Below are 20335 nucleotides of genomic sequence, written 5' to 3'. Positions count from 1 at the left end.
TTTGTAAAATCAATAAACTAACGGTAACTGCATTTCATACACTAGCCACAAACAGTCCAAAAAATACACAGTTGAGACACAGCCCCACAGAACATCTCCCTGGTAAATACCAAATAAAAAGTCTGACTTTTTAAATATCCATATACTTTTTAATACCAAAGTACAATGGACGGAGCATGAGAAATGCAGACAGATGTTCTGAAAAGCAAACAATGCCAACAAGGAGAACATGTATCTAGAACACTGGTGTCACCCAGAGAAGCTGTATTACTATATGTGGTGCAACTACAGATTAACAATAGCACCTGTCTGATAATCGGGAAGACATCATAAGCATCCTACATCCTCCCACGATGATTTGTAACTTATAGGCGGAAATTTCACTGTGTTTTAGGTACATGTTAGAAAACTGGTTGAGAGGCTGGGGTTGGTGTGTAACATAACTTTGAGTCTTCCCGTTGCAAATAACTGGAACTAGATGTCCAGGTGGTGCTTTCCCTCAGAACATCTGCAAATTCTTAAGAAAATTACAAAGCTTTTTCAGTAAGAAGCTCTAAAATATGAAAAGATTTATCTGACTTATAGATGTATGTTCAAAATTCTACTACTTCTGAGAATGGGTGTTGTGTGTGTGTGAATACTGACAAGCTGATTCTAGAAATGGTCACAGAAGTATAAAAGGCCAAGACACTCCTGAAGAGTAACACCACACAGGGAGACTTGCCCTACCAGATATCATGACTGCTATAATGCTACAGAAACTAACAATGTGGTATTGGCCTAAGAATAGAGACAAGGAACAATGAAACAGAATAGAGGGGCCCCAAAGGACTCATACATAAATAAACAATTGATATAAAAGAACTGGCACTGTGGATTGGTGGGGAAAGAATGGATTATTCAATAAATGGTAATGGGCAACCGGGTTAAAAAAAGAAAAAAAATCACACCCCATTCATAGGAAACCATTCCAGAACGACTGAGAAGTTTTAAATGTAAAAGGCAAAACTATAAAACTTTTAGAAGACAGTATAGGAGTAAAATCTTCATCATCTTTGGCTGGTGCCACAAAAGACAAAGAGAAGCCGAGGAACAGTTATTGATTACAGGAGATCTAAGAGATATGCTAACTAAATATAATGCAGGACCCTGCAGTTGACACTAGAGTGGGGAAGAAAATGCTATAAAGGATCTGAGGAGACAACCGGTGGAGTGTGGAAGTTTCCGATTTTGATCTAAAACACCCTTATTCTCGGGAGATAAACACGGAAGTACTTAGGGGTAGAGGGATCTGACGTCTTCAGCTTAATTTCAGATGGTTCAGTACTCATAAGATAATGTTAACTGTGTGTGCATGTTTGCACAGACTTGGCAAATTGTTAACAACTGAAGGATGCAGGTGAAGAGTATCTATAGAAGGTGTTCCTACAATGCTGGTTATTTTTCTGTTAGAAACAAAAATTTAAAACTTCTAACTGTATTGACTTTCCATGCCTATAAAAATTTCCGAGGGTGAATATATACATAATACGTGGCAAAAGATGATCCTCGCCAAAACAGTAAGACTAGAACTAATTGCTATGCTTACCTGAGATTGCCAGTTTCCCAGATGATCAACATCTTTAATATACACGTGGTAATGTCCTCCATAGCAACCACCTTTATGTATAATAACCGAGAAAAGATCATATACATGCTCCAAGTCATCCAAGTCACTCTGTGGGAAAAAGAGCGTAAACAGTGAGAGTTTATGTAAAATGGGAAAGACACATGACCAAAGAGAAGAAAGAATTTCAACTATTAAAATAAGAAACCTGTTTAATATCATTATTTAGGGGTAAATTAAGATAAATTTGAGTAATTGGCTTTAAATTTCAACATTCTTAATTCTTAGATTGAAAACTGTCATTCATCTAATACCAATCACACAACAACCAAGCAAATTCTGCCTCTTAAATATGAAAACACACAAAATGTTATTTTTATGTACTTTGGCTAAGATCACGTATGCCAAAGTGCTAATAAAACACACTCCCCAATGCATCTGCGATAGTTTTAGCAAGAGAAAACCACCTTTGTCTTATACCTACTATGCCGCTTTAGAAATGTGTTCTTTAGCTGTTGAATTTGTCCTATATTCCAACATGGGCCTCAGAGTCAGAGCCATATCCACTACCACCCTCCTGACACTGCGCTCCGCAGCACAGGAATGAAGCAATTATGAATACTAGCTGTTTGTTTAGAGGCAGTTTAGTGGGATGAACAGGTTCTTTCTTCTATGATCAATCTTTTCTATAATTAACATGCTCTATAATTATGACTGACCCAACTGATGAACACTTATACTGGCATTAAAAAAAAAAAATCTACTTTGGGTTGAGATACTTTGCATGTGAACATGCTACTTGAAGGGTGCCAATTATCGAAGAAACTTATTTCCCTGAAACATTGTACTCTTATTTTTTTGTACTTTTAAAGTAAGCAGTATTTTTAAAATGTCTGGTTCAGGCAAAAGAGAGATGAACAAAGATGCAAAGTGACAATTTTTTTCATAAATAATAAAAAAGTAAAATTGTGGTCAATTTCTTAGCTAGTGCTCAATGGTTCACCTATTTCAATTTTGTAATTTCAAAGTATGTTAAAAAATGTGACAAACTACTTTTTTTATTTTTAATTTTTTTAAAAGATTTTATTTATTTATTTGACAGAGAGAGAGACAGCGAGAGAGGGAACACAAGCAGGGGGAGTGGGAGAGGGAGAAGCAGGCTTCCCGCTGAGCAGGGAGCCCGATGCGGGGCTCGATCCCAGGACCCCGGGATCATGACCTGAGCCGAAGGCAGATGCTTAACGACTGAGCCACCCAGGCGCCCCAAAACTACTTTTTTTTTTAAAGAGCTAAAATTTGTCTATATGAGATGATACATGTTAACTAAATCTTGTGTGGTCATTTTGCAATATATGTAAATCAAACCATCATCCTGTACACCTTAAACGTACAGTGATGTCTGTCAATTATTTCTCAACAAAACTGGAAAATTATAAAAGAATTAACTCAGTTATCCTGAAAAAAAATTATTGTTGTTGTTGTTAAGTAGGCTTCACGCCCAGCACGGAGCCCAGTGCAAGGGCTCGTGACCCTGAGATCAAGACCTGAGCTGAGATCAAGAGTCGGATGCTTAATCGACTGAGCCACCCAGGCGCCCCCAAGAACTGTTCTGTTCAGGCAGTAAATGGGGGGGTATATTAACTTACTCTGGAAAAACTGTTCATTCTGTATGTGCCAATCAAACAAAACCCAAAAAGCTCAGCTATGAGGCTTGAAGTAGAAGGTGGCCCATCCGAATGGAAGAATAAAGAAAATATAATTTTTATACAAAGAAACTCAATAGCTACTTAATAAATGTTCTTTCTGGTCTTGATAAACATACAAATAATGATTTGTAGTAAGAAATGCAGCAGTCTCATGACTCTGATCTTGGCATGTACAGCGATTATATAGAAAATATTTTAAAATGGCTTATAAAGTACATTGTATAATTAATTTGTTTTCAAAACTTTCCTTCCTGTATCTCAAAGATTATGAATTCTAGCAAAGTTCCAATCACCTATTCACTTTCTAGACGTGTAATTCATTATTGCATCTCATGTAAACTAAATCTAAATAACAAGGTACTAATTAATGGTCATTTCTCCTAATGTTGGGTCATTTCTAATTTTGTTCTTAAGTTTTCTTTTCAAAGATTTTTCAAGGAGAGTTTAGTAAAAAGAACTGAGAACAAATCTGTACTTTGGGAATTCAAAACTACTGTAATAAACCGGCAGTTCTCAGCTGGGACTGATTTTATCCACGCTCTCCCCCAGGAGACACAGGCACTCGGTAAGGCCTGGACACTTTTGTCACCACTGGGGGTGGGGTGGGAGGGTGGGATGCTACTGTCATCTAGCAGGCAGAAGCCAGGGAGGCAGCTTCCAACCCTACAACACAGGAGATACAGACCCCACAACAAAGAATTACCCAACTCAAAATATTAACTGTGCCAGGTTAAAAGATTCTGCAATAAGCCAACTGAAAATGAGACCAAAAAAAGACTCAATCTTGAGAGGAGAAAAGAAAGAATTTCACAATAAAATAATTCAAACCTGTTCACAAAAAGGCTTGAGATTGATCCGGAGAGGGAACGTGTAACAGCTAGTTTCCTTGTATCGTTCACGCTTCACAAAATCAAAATTAAATCTTAATAATGAAACAGTAAGAAAGGGAGGCAGCTTACGTAATTTGGCCGACTGTTGAAAGAAAAATTTTTACAGTTGTTTTAAAAGCAGAGTTATAGAAAAGAATACATAATGTTTCTTAAGATATGAAAAAGCAACCCGTGATGCAGTTTTAAGAGAAACGTATCCTTCAATCACATAAATTCATCATCTTGGATTCAAGTGAGCTCTTGATATGAATTCCTCTCTTTTATGGGACTAAAGGTGATACTGCTCATTTATGTTAACTAAAAATTTACAACCCAAGTTCATGTTTTTAGCATTGATATCCTATAATCAAAGCTATCCGACAAGCGTGTTGTAACTGGTGCCCCCCCCCCCTTCTAACACTGCTCCTTCCCTGTGTGAGTCCTGGCCTCCTCGGTGCCTCCACTTTGCCTAGCACGCACACGGTCCTTTTATTTACTGAAGGACTGGAGCTCTTCACCTGGGACCTATGGACCTATTTCAGTGGATGTGAACCCTTGAAATTACATGGTTTGCGTACTTGTATTTTTATGGGGAGAAGATCCACGGTTTTCATTAGACTTTCAAAAGGCTCTCACTCCCCAAATGTTAAGACCCATTGATTGGGGTTTTATAATGACTGTCCTTAAAAGCAGGTAAAAAGGTTTTTTTTATTTCCTTGCTTTAAAACAAAATGCTAGATGATGCTGCGTTTTATTTAAAAGTCATCAGCTTCCCAACCCCTTAACACTAATGGTATGTTGGGTAGGGAGTGGCAAAAAAAATCCTTTCCCCATCTATAAAGCTGTCCTTAATTATAATATTATCCTTACATATAAATATCTAACATTCCTAAAAAGAAATTTAAAACAATTCCACAAATTGGGGGTTAAAAAAGTTAAGTGAAAAAACAGCAATGTAACACGGCAGATTCTCCAACATGTTAAAAAAAATATATATCTAAAAAACCCAAGTATTTCTTCTATACTACAGCTGAGAAAAGTCTGCTCAGAATAAGAAAACCTACATTGATTTAGGTACACAACAAATGGAAATTTAGGGTGCAATTTTAAAAGTATTGAGATGAAAAAATTTCCATTGAAAAAGAATTAAACCAGTAACATAAAAAGTACATGCCAAGAACTGCTTTTGTTGAGCTAAAGGTTCTTGTTTTACTAATGTGCAAATAAGTTCAACCAAAATTAGGAATGTGTTTAAGTATCCTTCCAAGACTTTTCATCTTCTGAATTTTATATTTATTAGATCGTAGTTTTAAACACCAAAGGTGAAATGAAAAATCGATAAGCGAAAGATAAACCTATTTGCGCGTCACAAAAAGGCAAAGGTTGGATGGAAATACACATTAAACAGTGTAAAATTACCCTGGTTTCCAATCCTATTGTGAAAGCTACAGGCATGGAGTTTTTTTGTTTTGTTTTGTTTTGTTTTAACATTCTCACCTACAACCTCCAGGATCTAAATCAATATGGTATGTTCTATGAATCAGTCCTCATTATGTTTGTTGGAAAATTCAGTAACTGTCAGCTCTAGGAACGGTGCTTTCTGTTACAGGTAGCTGCAAAGACCCATCTTTTGTGGGAGCCCTACAAGCCGGTGCCCACTAACCACCGACTGGAGAGCCCATCACATCATCCAGCAGCAGTGGAATAGTTAAGTTACTAAGGCTTGTCTTCCTCTCATCCCTGAGTAAGAAACCCACAGGTACCCTGTCAGGCCCTTTAATCGGCAAGATGAGTATCCCCACTGGGGGAGGCAGAAGGGGCGTATTAGACTTGCTAATCAGGGAGGGTGTACCTATCAATATTGTAAAGTAACTCCATGTGCAGAAAATGAAGCTGTTTTCGCAGTAGTAAGCAAAGAAAGGAAAGCTCAATGAGCTTCTCGGCAGAAACAAAAATCCATCGCCCTCTTCCTTATGTTAGTTTGCAAAAAGCAAGGATATGGGGAGTTTATTTTAAAAAAAGGCACACTTAAGAAACACTGAAGTACACATAAATTTTTCCTGGGACAGAAAGAAGTTGAGAGACCTGTTGGGTTGAAAGCTTAAAAAAATTCTTGATTGTAAAAATTTAAAATACAGATATATGTAGAAAGTAACTGTCTTTTCAATCCTTAGCTGCAATTAAGAGGTTCATGTGTATCTTCCAGACTTTCTCACACAAGCTGACTTCACTTGGCAAACCTTCATGCTACCAAGTACTGAGTGGGCCCCTGGGAGAAGGCAGGTATCTGGCTTACCTTGGCAGCTTTAACCAGCCTGTCACAAGTCCCACAGTGGTATAAGTTGTCACAGTCAAACATTTCCTCTTCTACATACATGGTCCAGAGGGCATCTTCCAAACCTGACACATTTTTTACTGCTACTGTTAGATCTAAGAAGTCTTCCTGAAATACACATGATTATAATATTGAAAAAACAATTTCACAGCGGTTCACGAACACATCACCAACTCCTAAACATACTGGGAATAACAGATAACTTTTCCCTAAAACACTGTATGTGTGAAGGTATAGACCTCCCAATCAGATACTGTGAAATTGATCACACAAAATTACCCTAAAACAAATTATAATTTGGCTTAAAATACATCAGGATTTTCCTTAAGTTCATTGTAGCTATAATCAAGCCTATTTTAGCAGGAACTAAAACAAACCACCGAAAACACATCTGAACTGGTAAGTGTGTGGTGCCTATCAGTTCTGTCTCAGTCCTGGGCAGGGCTGGAGTCTCTAGCGTAAACCCCACTTCCTTCTCCTCTTCTGCTAGGGCTGGCTTAAGATATACTAAGGAAGTTGTAAGAAAAAAATTGTTTTGAGCCAGGATTAAAAGGTATTTTTATGAAAATTAAGAGGAGAGCATTTTGCAAACAGGAGTCTATCGACTCTACTATAACTACATTTGAATTATAATTTACTTGTAGTAATAAACACTCAAAATCTGACAAGTTGAAATCATTCAGTTTTGTGTGTGTGTGCACTAGCATTACTCCGAGGGGCTATTACAGGGACTGTAAAATAATGAGTTCTAACTAGTTCGTGGTGGAAATCTAAATACAAACAACACATACAATTTATAATATGTATGTATGAAAAGTTAAAGTTGATAATTATGTGCCTTCATATACATTATTTCTTGAAATTTCTTTGTGAATTATTACAGTATAGTTAAGGCAATCATATGGTAATCCAAAGACACACAACATCTTAATATTTCCAATCTAGGCTGACTAAACTCTCTAGTAGTACAGGCAAAAGGACCAAAAAGTATTTTTCATTCCCAAGTCTTTCATAAAAAGCAGAAAAACATATATATATATCTCTATGTATCCAAAAAAGGAATTAATGCAAAATTTAGAAAATGGCATTTAATTTTTTACCCAGTCAATCACAGCAATTTTCTATTAACTCTTGCGATAACAAAAGGAGATTTTCATTAAGCGACAACTATTCAGTGATGCAATCATGTGCTGTACAAGATTTATAGAGCAAGAGGAGATTATTCTATTTCATGAGCAAATTTCCGATTTCTAATTTCCAATGGATTAAATGGACAACATAAGCTCATACACATACAAATGCACTTTCTGAAGGACATTAATAAACGAAATCTAATATTTAATTATTGGTTTATCAATGTAAACATTCCTTAGTAATCTCTATTTTTATTACTTCTTTAATTAATTTTTGTTAGAATACTCCCACCAACCATGATATTGGCTTTTCTCATGAGGGCACAGACCTCTACCTATAAACATCCCCCAAATTTATTTTCTGAATATCAGAGAACTGAATAAAAGATTAAAGCTATGCTTTAAGACATTTGCTTCTTTCAGTTTATAAGAAGAAATCTGGATTATAAATTTAGGATTGAAGTGTAGAATAAAAGAAAAAAAAACCTGATAAGGTTATTTCTAGTAATAAACACTTTGCTCCTCACGATATTACAGATCACAGATTTAATCATGTGCGTTATAAATTACGACACAACTTATTACTACAACACACTTGCATATTCACCTGCTTTTCACTGACATTCTTACACTCTTTACAAACAACCTGGTTAACAACGGTTCCATGATACAGACGATTGATGAGGTCATGGCCGGAGGTCCCGACTAAAGAGGTTTCCAAAGCACTAAAGAGAATTCGATTCAGTTCCTGCACATCATGTTGCCTCATTTCCTATAAAACAGGTAACTTTTAAATGTAATTTTGTGCTTCAGATTTTTAAAAACAGATTTTTAAAATGGTATTAGGTAAAAAAACACAAGATTTATCTAGAAATCCAAAGGTAAGCCTTGATCAAATATTAAGGATGACTAAGCTAAACAAACCGAGATCAGGTTAAGAGATCACCACTGCTTTTAGTTTCACTCCAAAACGAAATATGAACAGGTGGTGTTCAGTGTGTACATATAACTCAACTCACTTGCAACAGGAAAGTGCTTTTGTTCGTGTGGGAAACCACACATATGCCCGCGCCCCAGAAGCAGAGGAGGGAAGAACCCAAGAGGCACAGAGCAGTCTCTCAGAGCTGGCAACATCTCACTTACATCAGGGGATCTGAATTACCAGCATTTGAAAGGAACCAGAATTTACTGCTTACAGATACAAACCAAGTAACACAGAGATGAGAAAAATTCCGATGGCACTCGCTTCACTCCACCACGAGTCATGCGACTGTGTGAGAACAGACTGAACGCCTTAAGAACGACTGATAAACCAGAGGCAAGGGGGACACCAACACTCAGAAGTGGAGCAGAGGAGGAAGACAGTGGGGGGTGGGGGGGACCAGGAGATGAGGTCACGAACAAGTGCTGACTTGTACCCTGAAGAGTGAATCTTACGGCGTGTGAATTCTATCTCAACAGAGAGGCCATTTTTAGAACAAAGAAGGATCAAGTGGGAGCTGGTGCTTTGACGGGGTCGGGGGTGGGGAGGGGTGGTGAATGCCCCTGAGAGCCCGCTGAGAGCACAGAGGTGTCTCCTAGAACTTGGCACATGGATGTCACGAGTGACTTTGACAAGAAAGGCAGAAAGGAGGTAGATGAACAAATGGAAGGTGCAGAAGTAGAGACCATGAGGAAAGACAATTTTAAAGAAAAGTGTCATGTGAAAAGAAGCTGATAAAGTGGATGAGAGCTGGAGCAGTAAGTGGGCCTCAGGATCTTTTTTCTTGTTTTTCAACATACAAGACACTAAATTTCTCCTGTATCACTGCCTCTGAAGGGAACCTGTGCAAGTTTTTAAGCTCTGTTTCTGAACAATTCTAAGTTTGGCAAAGATGTCTCTGAGTCCCTCTCTCCCAATCCTAGCAGGTTTCCTGAGAGATTTTATTTAGAGATTAATAAATAGGGTTTTCACTGCTTTAAGAGTATGAAATCAGCAACTCAGCGGAAGCTCATGATCAAAAACGAAAATCCATCAGCTGATGACGAGATTAAAAAAAATGTGGCCCATCCCTCCAGCAGGATATTACTTGGCAATAAAAAGGGATGGAGTGCTGATACATACTGTAACATGCTTGAATCTTGAAAACATGATTTTAAGTGAATAAAACTACTTTAAAAAGATCTCATATCGTGTAATTCCATGTCTATTTCTGTGAAATACACAAAACAGGCAAATCTGGGAAGGCAGAAAGGTGGTGAGTGGTTGCCAGGGTCTAGGGGGGAAGAGTGACTGCTAATGGGTATGGGGTTTCTTTTTGGGGTGAAGAAAATGTTCTAAAATTGACTGTTTTGATGGTTGTACAACTCTGTGAATATACTGAACAAATGCTGACTGGTACCCTGAAGAGTGAATCTATAGGCATGTGAACTGTATCTCAACAGAGAGGCCATTTTTAAAACAAGGAAGGAACAAGGACTTAACCCTAAGCACCTGCCCTACACCAGAAATTTAACTGTGTGATACCCCATTTTCTTCAAAGCCTAAGCCCTACCTCTTCAATCTCACAGCCTTGTCTGGTTTAGGAGCGTTCCTCATTAGAAGACCACACTGTAAAGTTTACTTTGAAGGCAATATAACATTATTCTGGTCATTGCCTCTTTAAATTCTCCCACACCTCTCTCTTTCAAGAATACATGTGGTCCATAAAAAAATCGCAGCTCATCAGTATTGACAACAAGCACCTTTACTCACTGTTGACATGTTCAGTGTTTGCATAGAGTGAAGTACTCTTTAGAAACTCCAACAGAAAATCAGACAACGTCCACACACAGGAGGATACAGGAAGAAAATGAAGAGAGTCTGGAGAAAAGCAGGACATGGAAAATGCAAAGACCTGCCAAGAATGTTTTTACCCTTTTGCTTGAAGCGAGTGTTCCAATGAGAATACCCAGACCCAAACACAAAAGCACACTGGCAATAGTTCTGTCATAAAGGCAGACAGAACTATTGCCAGTCAGCTTTTTGGGCTGATTAGCAGTTTGTTACATAAATGGTAATTTGCATGTAGATGTTGTATCCCGACTCGACTATATAAAGGGTAGAAATTGTAAAAGCCAGTTCTTCTACTTCTCCCTCTATCTAGAACCCTCTCTCCCATGCCAAATCATTCCCATTCATAAAATCCTGCACAGGGCAAGTGTCTAGAAATATACCTATGGCTTGTAGTTATTGAACATGAGAAGTAAATATTTAAACTATTTCTTCAGACCCTAAGACAAAATTAAAGGAAGTTAGATAATGTTATTAAACCAGTGTTTACTCTTTATTGCTGATAACTTTGTTCCTTGGAGAAGCTGATCTTCATACCTCATTGCTGGTCCACCCGAAGCTGTCAGTGAGGTCTGCTGTGGATGCTGCATCCTGGTCTAAGAGCAGAAGCTGGGCAAACAACCGTTGTAACTGTAAAGGTATGATCCGAACCTGATCGAGAAGCAAATGCATTTCTAAATGAAATCGGTTCACATCAGTTGGGGTGTTTTAAAAGAACTGCAAACTAGTTTTCTCCTCTTTCCTAGTTCATTCAGTTCAATCTGGAGGAAGTTTAAAACTATTACACAGGATGAAGTAAGATTCACTCTTCTTCTAAAATTCTAATTCAATCCAAAAAGTTTTAGCTATCTGGAGTTTTCTACCTTGACATAGTACAGATCAATACGAACACCCCCGTAGGCCCCAAGAAACCACCTGGCTGATTGCTGCCAATCATTTCAGTCTCTTGCTAGTTCACTCCTTCTCTGAAACCTCTCAGATAGAGACACACTCCCTGTGAGGAAAATTCCAGTCACGACTCTCACTTGCTGTGGAGTCTGGACACCTCCGAGAGCTGGATGCACCTGCCTCACGGTCTTCCTGCTTTATCTGGTGTGGGGAGGTTTAGGGCAGGCAGAGAAGGGTGCTCAGAGCCTTGTGAGCAGACTGGACTTTCATATATAAGGCAAGAATAAGACTTCAGACACTTCTATGGCAATTTGACGCTAGAGTATGATCTGCGAGAGATTGGGGAGAAAAGGAAATACACAAAAATTGGCTCTTTGCAGCACAGGTGGTTTGAGAAGAGCTGGGCCAGATTACAGAAGACTATTTTTTTTTTTTTAAAGATTTTATTTATTTATTTGACAGAGAGAGAGAGAGAAAGAGATCAGAAGTAGGCAGGCAGGCAGGCAGAGGGAGAGGGAGAAGCAGGCTCCCCACTGAGCAGGGAGCCCGATGTGGGGTTCAATCCCAGGACCCTGGGATCATGACCTGAGCCGAAGGCAGATGCTTAACCAACTGAGCCACCCAGGCACCCCAAAGAAGACTCCTATTAAGAAACGCAGATTTTAGCCTGAAAGCAATAAACTTCTGAATGGTATTTAAAGCCAGGAAGAAGAAGATGAGATATGTACTCATAATAAACCGATTCCTCACTCAGCTTATTTCCAGAATATCAAACTGAAAGAACACCAGTCTCTACTTTTTGTTGTTACAAATCTGTGCATTAAGTAGATGTCCTGGTAGGCTAGTGTGGGTCAGCTGCAAATATCTTCTCGACCAAGCTAGGTCTATAAAGCAGTACCAGCTCTATATTTGAAGTAATTCTTTTTTGAAAGGAAGATTCCATTCAGTCCCACATATAGGCCAAGTCACTTCTTGAAAAAAAAGATTAATATTTGGTAATTAATAAAATTATGAATTTCTATGAATAAGGAACTCAATTCCTTCCTTAAAAAACATTTCTTTAATACTCCAAAGAAAGACCCTGTAAATCATAGATTTAATACCTTTGCATCAGGTTTATCCTTATCTTCGAACGAACCAAGCTCTTCTGGGCCAAGGGAAAATAAAGCTTCTAAACAAAACGTAGAATCAGAGAGATAAATGATGTTATTTCATTTTAAAAAACTGTTTTAGAAAACCAAAGCCTCCAGTAAATAAAATCAGTTAAAGATTCAGAAGCACGACGGTGGCAGTATTTATACTGTTACTCTACACATTTTACTTCCCGATAACATTACTTTTGACCCCCGACTCTATATAAAGCGTCATGCTAAGGTTTCAGTACAGAAGATCTATAAAAGGAAAACTATGCTTATAAAAGTTAAAAACAGTAACATCAGAAATCTTTGATGGCTTCCTATTGCCTATGACAGTGGGTCCCAAAAGCCACATGAGGAAATATCAGTATATAATAGTGTCATGTGTGTTCATTCACAAGCCACGTGTGAGGCTTCCAACCATCCTTTTGAGAGAAAGGCCACCTTTAACTCTCAACGCCCTTACTTTTTTTGGTATAAGAATGTCTTTTCTGTGTTAAAGGCAATAACAGAGGGTAGTGACCTTACCTGGAACAGTAAGTTGGTAACCCAGGGCCAGTCTCCACAATTGTTTTACACTCCCACGTCTACGCATGCCACTCACTAGGGCGTATCAGAATCGTACGGGAAGTCTGTATTCAAACTAGCTGGGAACTCCTACTACGAAACTTTGATCTACTCTAGGGAGAGAAGGAATGGGGTGGGTACTGTGTCCCTCTGAAAACCCCGCTGCCCTGGTTATGAATGTTATATTCCTCCTAAGCTCCTGGCAGGAACTGGGAAGAAACGAACTACAAACATATAAGGCTTAAAGCACAAAACCATACAAGGACTTTTACAATTATTACCCAGTACTCTCAGCCACCCTGACTAGTACAGTGGAACCCAATCAAGCCCTACTCAAGATACCATCCCAAAAAGTTCCAGAATTCTTCTCCCCACCAGTACTCTGCCAGTTCTTACCCCTTCTATATTATATCTCCCCTTCAATAAGCATCAGGATTCCTACGAAGCCTTATATGGAATGCACAGCCCACATTAAGATACAAGCCCACATGCTTGGCCAGCGATCTCCTTTGCTGAGAGTAAGATGGCCTGGGCTCTTGCTCAGTTGCCTTCTCCATTCAGCCCTAACCCTTGCTCAGTGGCCCTCTGTATGACCTGGACTGCTTGCCCACCAATCACCTTTCTCAGTCTCTTTTAAGGCTAATTTTCTACTTCAACTATATTAAAACTTGGAAAAATTTAACTCTCCCTAGCAATCTGTTGAAATATATGTTGAAAGTTTCTAATGGTGGAATAACTGAATACGTTAGGGAGAGATTTTTACGGAGAGGATGGAGTCAAGGACAAATGCCACCATTCTGAAATCCCACATGCAGCTTAATCCATTAGAATGGCCCTGGGGGAGGGGATAATGGTAAATATTTACTAAATCTCTGGAGGCAGGAAGTCTTTCTAAACTTAGAAGCCAACAGAAAATGTCAAAAAATTTGCCAAATTTGGTAGTGATGGGAAGATGGATGAGATACTGGATACAGGATGAGCCAAGCTGTCTGTCCTCAGTGTAAGGAGACACTGTGGAGAGCTGAGCCAGTCATGCAGCTTTGTGGCTGAAGGCCCCAGTCAGGGCCATGTGAAGGTAATGTTCATATTGAAATCAAGGGATCAAAGAGACTAAGACCCTTGTGGAGGAAGCTAGTGTGCAGAGATGGGAATGGGACAAACAGAGAGAAAAACAGGGGCAAGAAATCAAGGCTCCAATGAGGTCAGGCTGGCTTCCCGTAGTGGTTTCAAGGAGATTCCCCCATATTCGTACAGTAAATTCCCCTTTTAATTGAGCTAATACACGTGGGTTTCTGTTTCTTATACACAGTCCCTTATCTGACATACTGGGTCTTTGGACTTTGCAGATTTTAGAAAGGTAATACGAAGGGTCACAGTATGTTAACGCTACATCCCCAGCAGGGTTTGGGATAAACAGTATCCATTAATCAAGGAGTTAATATTCCTGTAATAAATGTATGAATATCCACCCAACTGAGATAACCAAGACTATAAACAGCCTCACATCAGGTCAGGTTCTGATGCCAAACCAGTTCAGATCAGGTGTCAGGACATTCTGGATTTCAGAATTGCAGATAAATGACTGTGGACTGTATAAATAATGTGACGCCCCGTCCCCACTCCAAAAGGCAGGACAGAATTGTTTTGGGTAACTCTGGCTGGAGTGTTTATTACTTTAGGGAAATTTTAAAACTCAAAAAAAAAAAAAATAGCATAACAATAACGAAGGCTGGCAAAATTCTTTGTTGTATTTTAAATTACAGGAATTAGAAATCGATTGCCTTATTTTTTGTTACTAAAAATTACTATGCTTGCACAGAGTATATTTAATTTAAGCTTCACATTTCCCTACAGAGAAAATTAGCATTTCTTACATTAGCAACAATAAACGCATACTGGGGAATACTCCTTTAAGATAATTTGTAATTTTGCCTAATTGATTACATGTAGAGATAAGGGTACATATTACTAATCAAAAGCATGTAACAGCATACCTCTGAATTCAGGTGTGAAATGAAGAGTCTGAAGAAGGGAATTGAGGTAACAGGTTCCACCCTGATTTCTAATTCCGCTTAAATTGGTGAATTCTCTAGGAGCTGGTGGCTCCAAAGCTTTGGTCTTTAATTTCTTCTCTTTTCCATACTCATAATTTGACACACTGGAATAATCTTCTTCAAATAGATCCCCAAACATTGTGAAACTAGAGCCTACCCTTAAAAAAAAAAAAAAAATGACATGTTATACAAAGGCTTTTAGTTTTAAAACAAAATTGTCCACACCTCTCCCAATCTCATACTTGGGATTATCTATCAGAAAGTTTATCCAGTAGTTTGGGTTTTGGAGACTGCAAGACCTGGATTTTCTCATCCTTGCTCCACAGTACCTGGGTGACCTCAGGCAAGTTACCTAACCCGTGTTCTTAATATGTAAAATGGGATACCAACTACCATGCAGGGTCATTTAAACCAAATGAGAGACTTTTAAGAAAGGCACTTGGTGCACAGCGTTTGGCTCACAATAAATAATAGCTGCTTTAAAAAAAAAAGGCATAGTGAAAAAAGAAAGAAAACCCCTCATTCCACCTCATCTGCTGGGGGTGGCAAAGCCAATCCTAGATTCTGAGAGTTGACAAGGGCCTGGGGACCATCAACCACTTCCTGAAATCTCAGCTTCTCACACTTCTTGTGCCAGATTATGACACTCAAAAGAAATCAGATGGAACAAATTAATCTTTTACAGCAGTTTAGTACATGGTCCCAAAGCTAAAGAGCCAGAAGGAGGTTCACTGGGAAAAAAAAAAGACTGCCATTAAAACCAACGAGCCTAAAGGCCCTCCACTATGTATCCAGTCGATGCCAACACTAGCTGTGAGGACCTGCAGGGCCCGCTCAAGGTCTCACCTCGAGTGTGGCGGAGGGTCACTTGGAGATGAGAAATGCAAAGCGCCTAGCAGTTCCTAAGGGACAGGAAGCGCCGAAATGCAATATATTCCTTTTCAACCCGTTCCTCGGGAAAAAAAAAAAAAGGCACCAAAAAATGGAACTTGAAAGGCCGGCCTCGAGTTCGTGGTCTGGATTTCGGTTTCCCCCACGCCCTGGTCGAGGCCAGGACCCCCAGCCCTCCACGCCACTATGGGGCCCAGAGGCGCGAAAAAGCAGGTCCCCGCAGCCCCGTACCGCTGACCCGACGCCAGAAAAGCGCGGCGTCCGGAGGCCGCCGGCGCAGCCCCTCGCTTCGCAGTCCTCAGGCGTGCCGCCCACAGCTTCCCTGCGCCTCCCACGTCCCCACCCCGAGAACCCCAGCTGCCAGCCCCACTTACTGCCTAAAGCCCAGCCCCACGAGCCGGCCCAGGCCCACATTCGAAACACACATACGCGCCCCAGGCGGGCGCAGCCATGCTGGCGTGGGCAACTCCCCCGCGGGCTGGAGCGTGGGCCATTTATGGAACGCGCGGACTACGTTTCCCAGGATGCCCCGCGAGAGCGCCGGGCCGCCGCGCGGGACCTTATGGGCAATGTAGTTCCAAAATAGTCTTTCGGCGTGGTTAATTTACAAGTTACCTGAACGTTGGAAAACTGTAGGGCTTCAGGTTTGTCACGCTCTTCCGAAGACATTTCCCAAATGTGTCCCCAGTGAAAAATGTTCCACGTAACCTGTGCAACATCTTCAGTGTTTATCTTGTCTGCACCAACTCTAAGTAGCATACACAGGAATACATAAAAACCTTAAAAATCTCCTCTCGCCCCGTTGGACAACTTTAGTGGACTATTTCAATGGCCTGTTTAGGCTCTACTTCTGGCATCTCCCCTGTCTAATCCAGCTTCCATCCAGGAGTGGATGAGCAAGACAGGGAGAACATCGTTTTTACTTCAGCGAAAGGTTTGAGAGATTAAGAACAGCTATAGTGATCGATGAAATTGCAAGGCAGGTGTCAAAGCGAACCCTCAGGGATTTGTACTTGGAACATTTTAGGGAGATTCGTGTGGCTGCGCTGTTCAGGAAGTGTTGATAGGGAAAGAACTGGAGACAGAGGACCAGCTAGGAGGCTAAGGGTTAGATTAGGAAACCACAGTAGGAATGGCTGTTCCCAGTTAACAGTCATCACTGGGCTACCTTGGCAGCCTCCTCTTCATGAAGCTCCGTGGCATTCTATCCTGCCCTTTGAATGCTTCTCCCTTCCCTGCTGTGCTTCATGCCCCTCTTCCTTAAAAGTAGATATTCCTCAAACTTCCATTCCCTGACCAAGAATGAATGCCAGAAGATTAGCTCCAGGAAGACACAGGCTCTCCGTTCTGCAGAACTGTATCCCAGCCACCTCAACAGTTCCTGGCTCATTAAAGGTTTTTAATAAATATTTGTTGAGTGAATGAATGAATGAATGGCCTGTTAAAACCACCATCCTTCTCCTCCTCCAGCATCAAAGTCTTGTAGCTGTATTTGGAATTTCATCTTTTTGTCCATGAAGTGTGACTCAAAGTATTGCCTGGACAATGCTTCTTGCATTTCTACAGCTCCCTCTCTGCCCATCAGACTCTCACTGAGCCTCACCTGCATTAGGCCAACAGCCTTTTCAGTGGACTCCCATTTTATCCATACCATCCTACATGTCACTCACTACGAGGTCCACCTTGAGGTCACACTTTTTTTTTTTTTTTTTTTTTTTACCGAGAAGCTCAGTGTTTCCCCAGTGTCTTCTGTAGAAACTCCTCATTTTGATGTTCTTAGTCCACTGTGGTCCCAACACACTTCACTCTGTATTTCTCACTACTCACCTGTTTTCTAGTTAAAGTGTTTCCAGGGGTGCTGTCTGCCTTCCTCCTTCAGTGACCTGTTTCATGTTGTCCTCTCTGTGAGGGATATCTGTCCTCCCAGATCCTCCCTTCACTGCTTTCAATGAAAGTCATCTCAAACTCTAACTCATCCATAAAGGTTTTCTAGATCTCTAAACAAGATCTGACCTTTTCTCTCACTAAGCCTTCAGGATTATGTGTAACTCTCTTATAACCCATGAATCTGGCAATCACATCTGATCATTTTGTCCGTATCTCCAAGTCAGGGATCATACCTTTATTTGCCCTGTCACCTCTACAGCAGTTAACACTAAAAATATGAGTTGCATTATCATTAATAACACCAATATGTGGCTTTGTAGTTTATGGTGAAATTTTAGAATTTTTTTAAAGGATGTATTTATTTATTTGAGAGAGAGAGCGAGCATGCATGTGCGAGTGGGAGGAGGGGCAGAGGGAGAGGGCGAGATTTTCAAGCAGACTCCCTATGGAGCTGGGAGCCCAATGCTGGGCTTGATCCTAGGACCCTGAGATCATGACGTGACCTGAAATCAAGACTGGATGCTTAACTGACTGAGCCACCCAGGTGCCCCTTTATGGTGAAATTTTAAATCCTTTATTTGCTCCCCAGAAAATTGGAGTTGAACCTATAAAACTATTGACCAGACTCTGCGCTCATGAAGGTTTCACAGGATTTCAGCCTTGTGAGGTGCTGTGCAAGAAAAGTTAACGATGCTTTAAAAAAGTTGTGAGCACTTATATTGCAGATGGTTTCTAAGCACTATCTCATTTAATTCTCATAACAATGCCCCATGGTGGGAACTGATATCATTCCCATTCTACAGATGAGGAGACTGAGGTCCTGGGAGGTATGTAATTCCTACAAAGTTACACAGAATCTCCAACCAAGATTTGAGTCCTCTGGATCTGTCTCTAGGGCTTGCACTCTTAATCACTGATTCTACCTTGCCTCTCTAAAGTCAGTCACCCGCTTGCCGGCTTGGCCATCCTCTCTCCCTCCTTCTTTCTCTTCTTCCTACCCTTCTTTTTTTTTTTTTAGCATGATAAGTAATTTTTTAAAAAAGATTTTATTTATTTATTTGACACAGAGAGAGAACAAGTGGGCAGAGAGGCAGGCAGGGGGAGAGGGAGAAGCAGGCTCCCTCAGAGCGGGGAGCCCGACGAGGGACTCGATCCCAGGATCCTGCGATCATGACCTGAACCGAAGGCAGCCGCTTAACCGGCTAAGCCACCCAGGCGCCCCCTTCTTCTTTCTTTTTGCAATGTTGATGAGCCCTTCTCCTGTGTCTGGCACTGGGGATATTACAAAGAGTGAGACAGAGATTGTGGGAGCACTGCTACCAGCCTGTTCGATATGCTTCTCTCCTTCTTCTTTACTAACAGACCCCCAATTTTATAAGGGGCACGATTTCCCTCTCTGAGTGGTCACGTGACACAGTTCTAGCCAATGAGTAATAATGATGGCTAACACATAGCCCCGCTGGCATGCCAGGCAGGAAGTGTGTTTGTATACTGTTAACCTTAAAGATAAAAACTCTCATTTATTTTACCAGCAAAAATGGGTTTATTTGGGAATAGCAGAAAATTATATTCTATCCCGGACATGGAAGCTATGGCAAAACCATAGGCAAGTTCAGAGAACAAAAGAGAAGAATGGTGCTTTCATAGGGGGAAGGGGGTTGTTGGAAGGGGCTCTTATAAACAAGAAGTCCACTAGAATAAACTGGAGGTTCTAAGGGCTGTGGTTTTTCACTGGCTGAGTTGTGGCAGCCCCTCATTGGCTGGGCTGTTGCTGGGCAAGGAGACAATCCTTCCTCCTCCTGGGGGTGGTAAAGTATAGGCTTCTTCCTGTTGGGAATGCAAGGTACTGTCTCTTCCTATTGGGGTCTGCAATTGCAGACGTGGGGTAGGGTAGGAGAGCTCCCCCTTCTGGCCAACCGACTGCATTTTATTTTATTTTACTTAAAAAAAAAAGATTTACTTATTTGAGAAAGAGAGAGAGCATGAGCAGGAGGGCTAAAGGGAGAACAAGAGAGAATCCAAAGCCAACTCCGTGCTCAACATGGAGCCTGAGTTGGGGCACCATCTCACGACCCTGAAATCATGACCAGAGCTGAAACCAAGAGTCTGACAGTTAACCGACTATGCCACCCAGGAAGCCCAACCAACTCCTTTTAAATGAGGTTTTCTTTATTCAGTTTCACAATATGAATTTATTTAATTAAGTGTCCACAACAATCCTGTGAGGTGTTATAATAGCAGAAGCCATTCCTTGGGGCTTCCAGGAAAATCTTTGAAAAGAGACTCAAATTGTTTTGCCCTTACCCCTCCTTCTCTTACCCTAGAGATGTAGACACGATGGCTAGGGCTCTGGCAGCCACTAAAAGCATGAGGATGCAGATCACTCCATAAAGACAGAAGGAATCTAGATTGCTGATGACATTATAAAACTGTCCTATCAGTCCTTGAGTA

General features: G+C 40.5%; 1 protein-coding gene across 4 annotated transcripts in view; it reads right to left on the bottom strand.

Moving 5' to 3' along the window:
* USP40 (ubiquitin specific peptidase 40) overlaps nucleotides 1-16467 on the bottom strand; it is a 76991-nt gene extending 60524 nt beyond the window's left edge. For 3 of the 4 annotated variants that reach the window (XM_028105207.2, XM_028105209.2, XM_028105210.2), the window contains exons 1-8: nucleotides 16372-16467; nucleotides 15047-15264; nucleotides 12453-12520; nucleotides 10999-11112; nucleotides 8257-8421; nucleotides 6478-6624; nucleotides 4141-4284; nucleotides 1589-1717 (exon numbers count right to left, since the gene is read on the bottom strand). In XM_028105207.2, the coding sequence (XP_027961008.1) occupies nucleotides 1589-1717; nucleotides 4141-4284; nucleotides 6478-6624; nucleotides 8257-8421; nucleotides 10999-11112; nucleotides 12453-12520; nucleotides 15047-15264; nucleotides 16372-16424 (1038 nt within the window). In that variant the 5' untranslated portion in view covers nucleotides 16425-16467. Of the gene's footprint in view, nucleotides 1-1588; nucleotides 1718-4140; nucleotides 4285-6477; nucleotides 6625-8256; nucleotides 8422-10998; nucleotides 11113-12452; nucleotides 12521-15046; nucleotides 15265-15952; nucleotides 16059-16371 lie in introns of all 4 variants that reach the window. The other variant, XM_028105208.2, reaches the window with a different exon arrangement.
* Nucleotides 16468-20335: the final 3868 nt, after the last annotated feature.

The sequence above is a fragment of the Eumetopias jubatus genome, unplaced genomic scaffold (assembly GCF_037043125.1).
Source record: "Eumetopias jubatus isolate StellerSeaLion01/CBP00866 unplaced genomic scaffold, mEumJub1_p1.0 scaffold_3, whole genome shotgun sequence".
Taxonomy (NCBI): Eukaryota; Metazoa; Chordata; class Mammalia; order Carnivora; family Otariidae; genus Eumetopias; species Eumetopias jubatus.
Note: the sequence above shows the minus strand (reverse complement) of the source record. Positions and strands in the feature narration are given on the sequence as shown.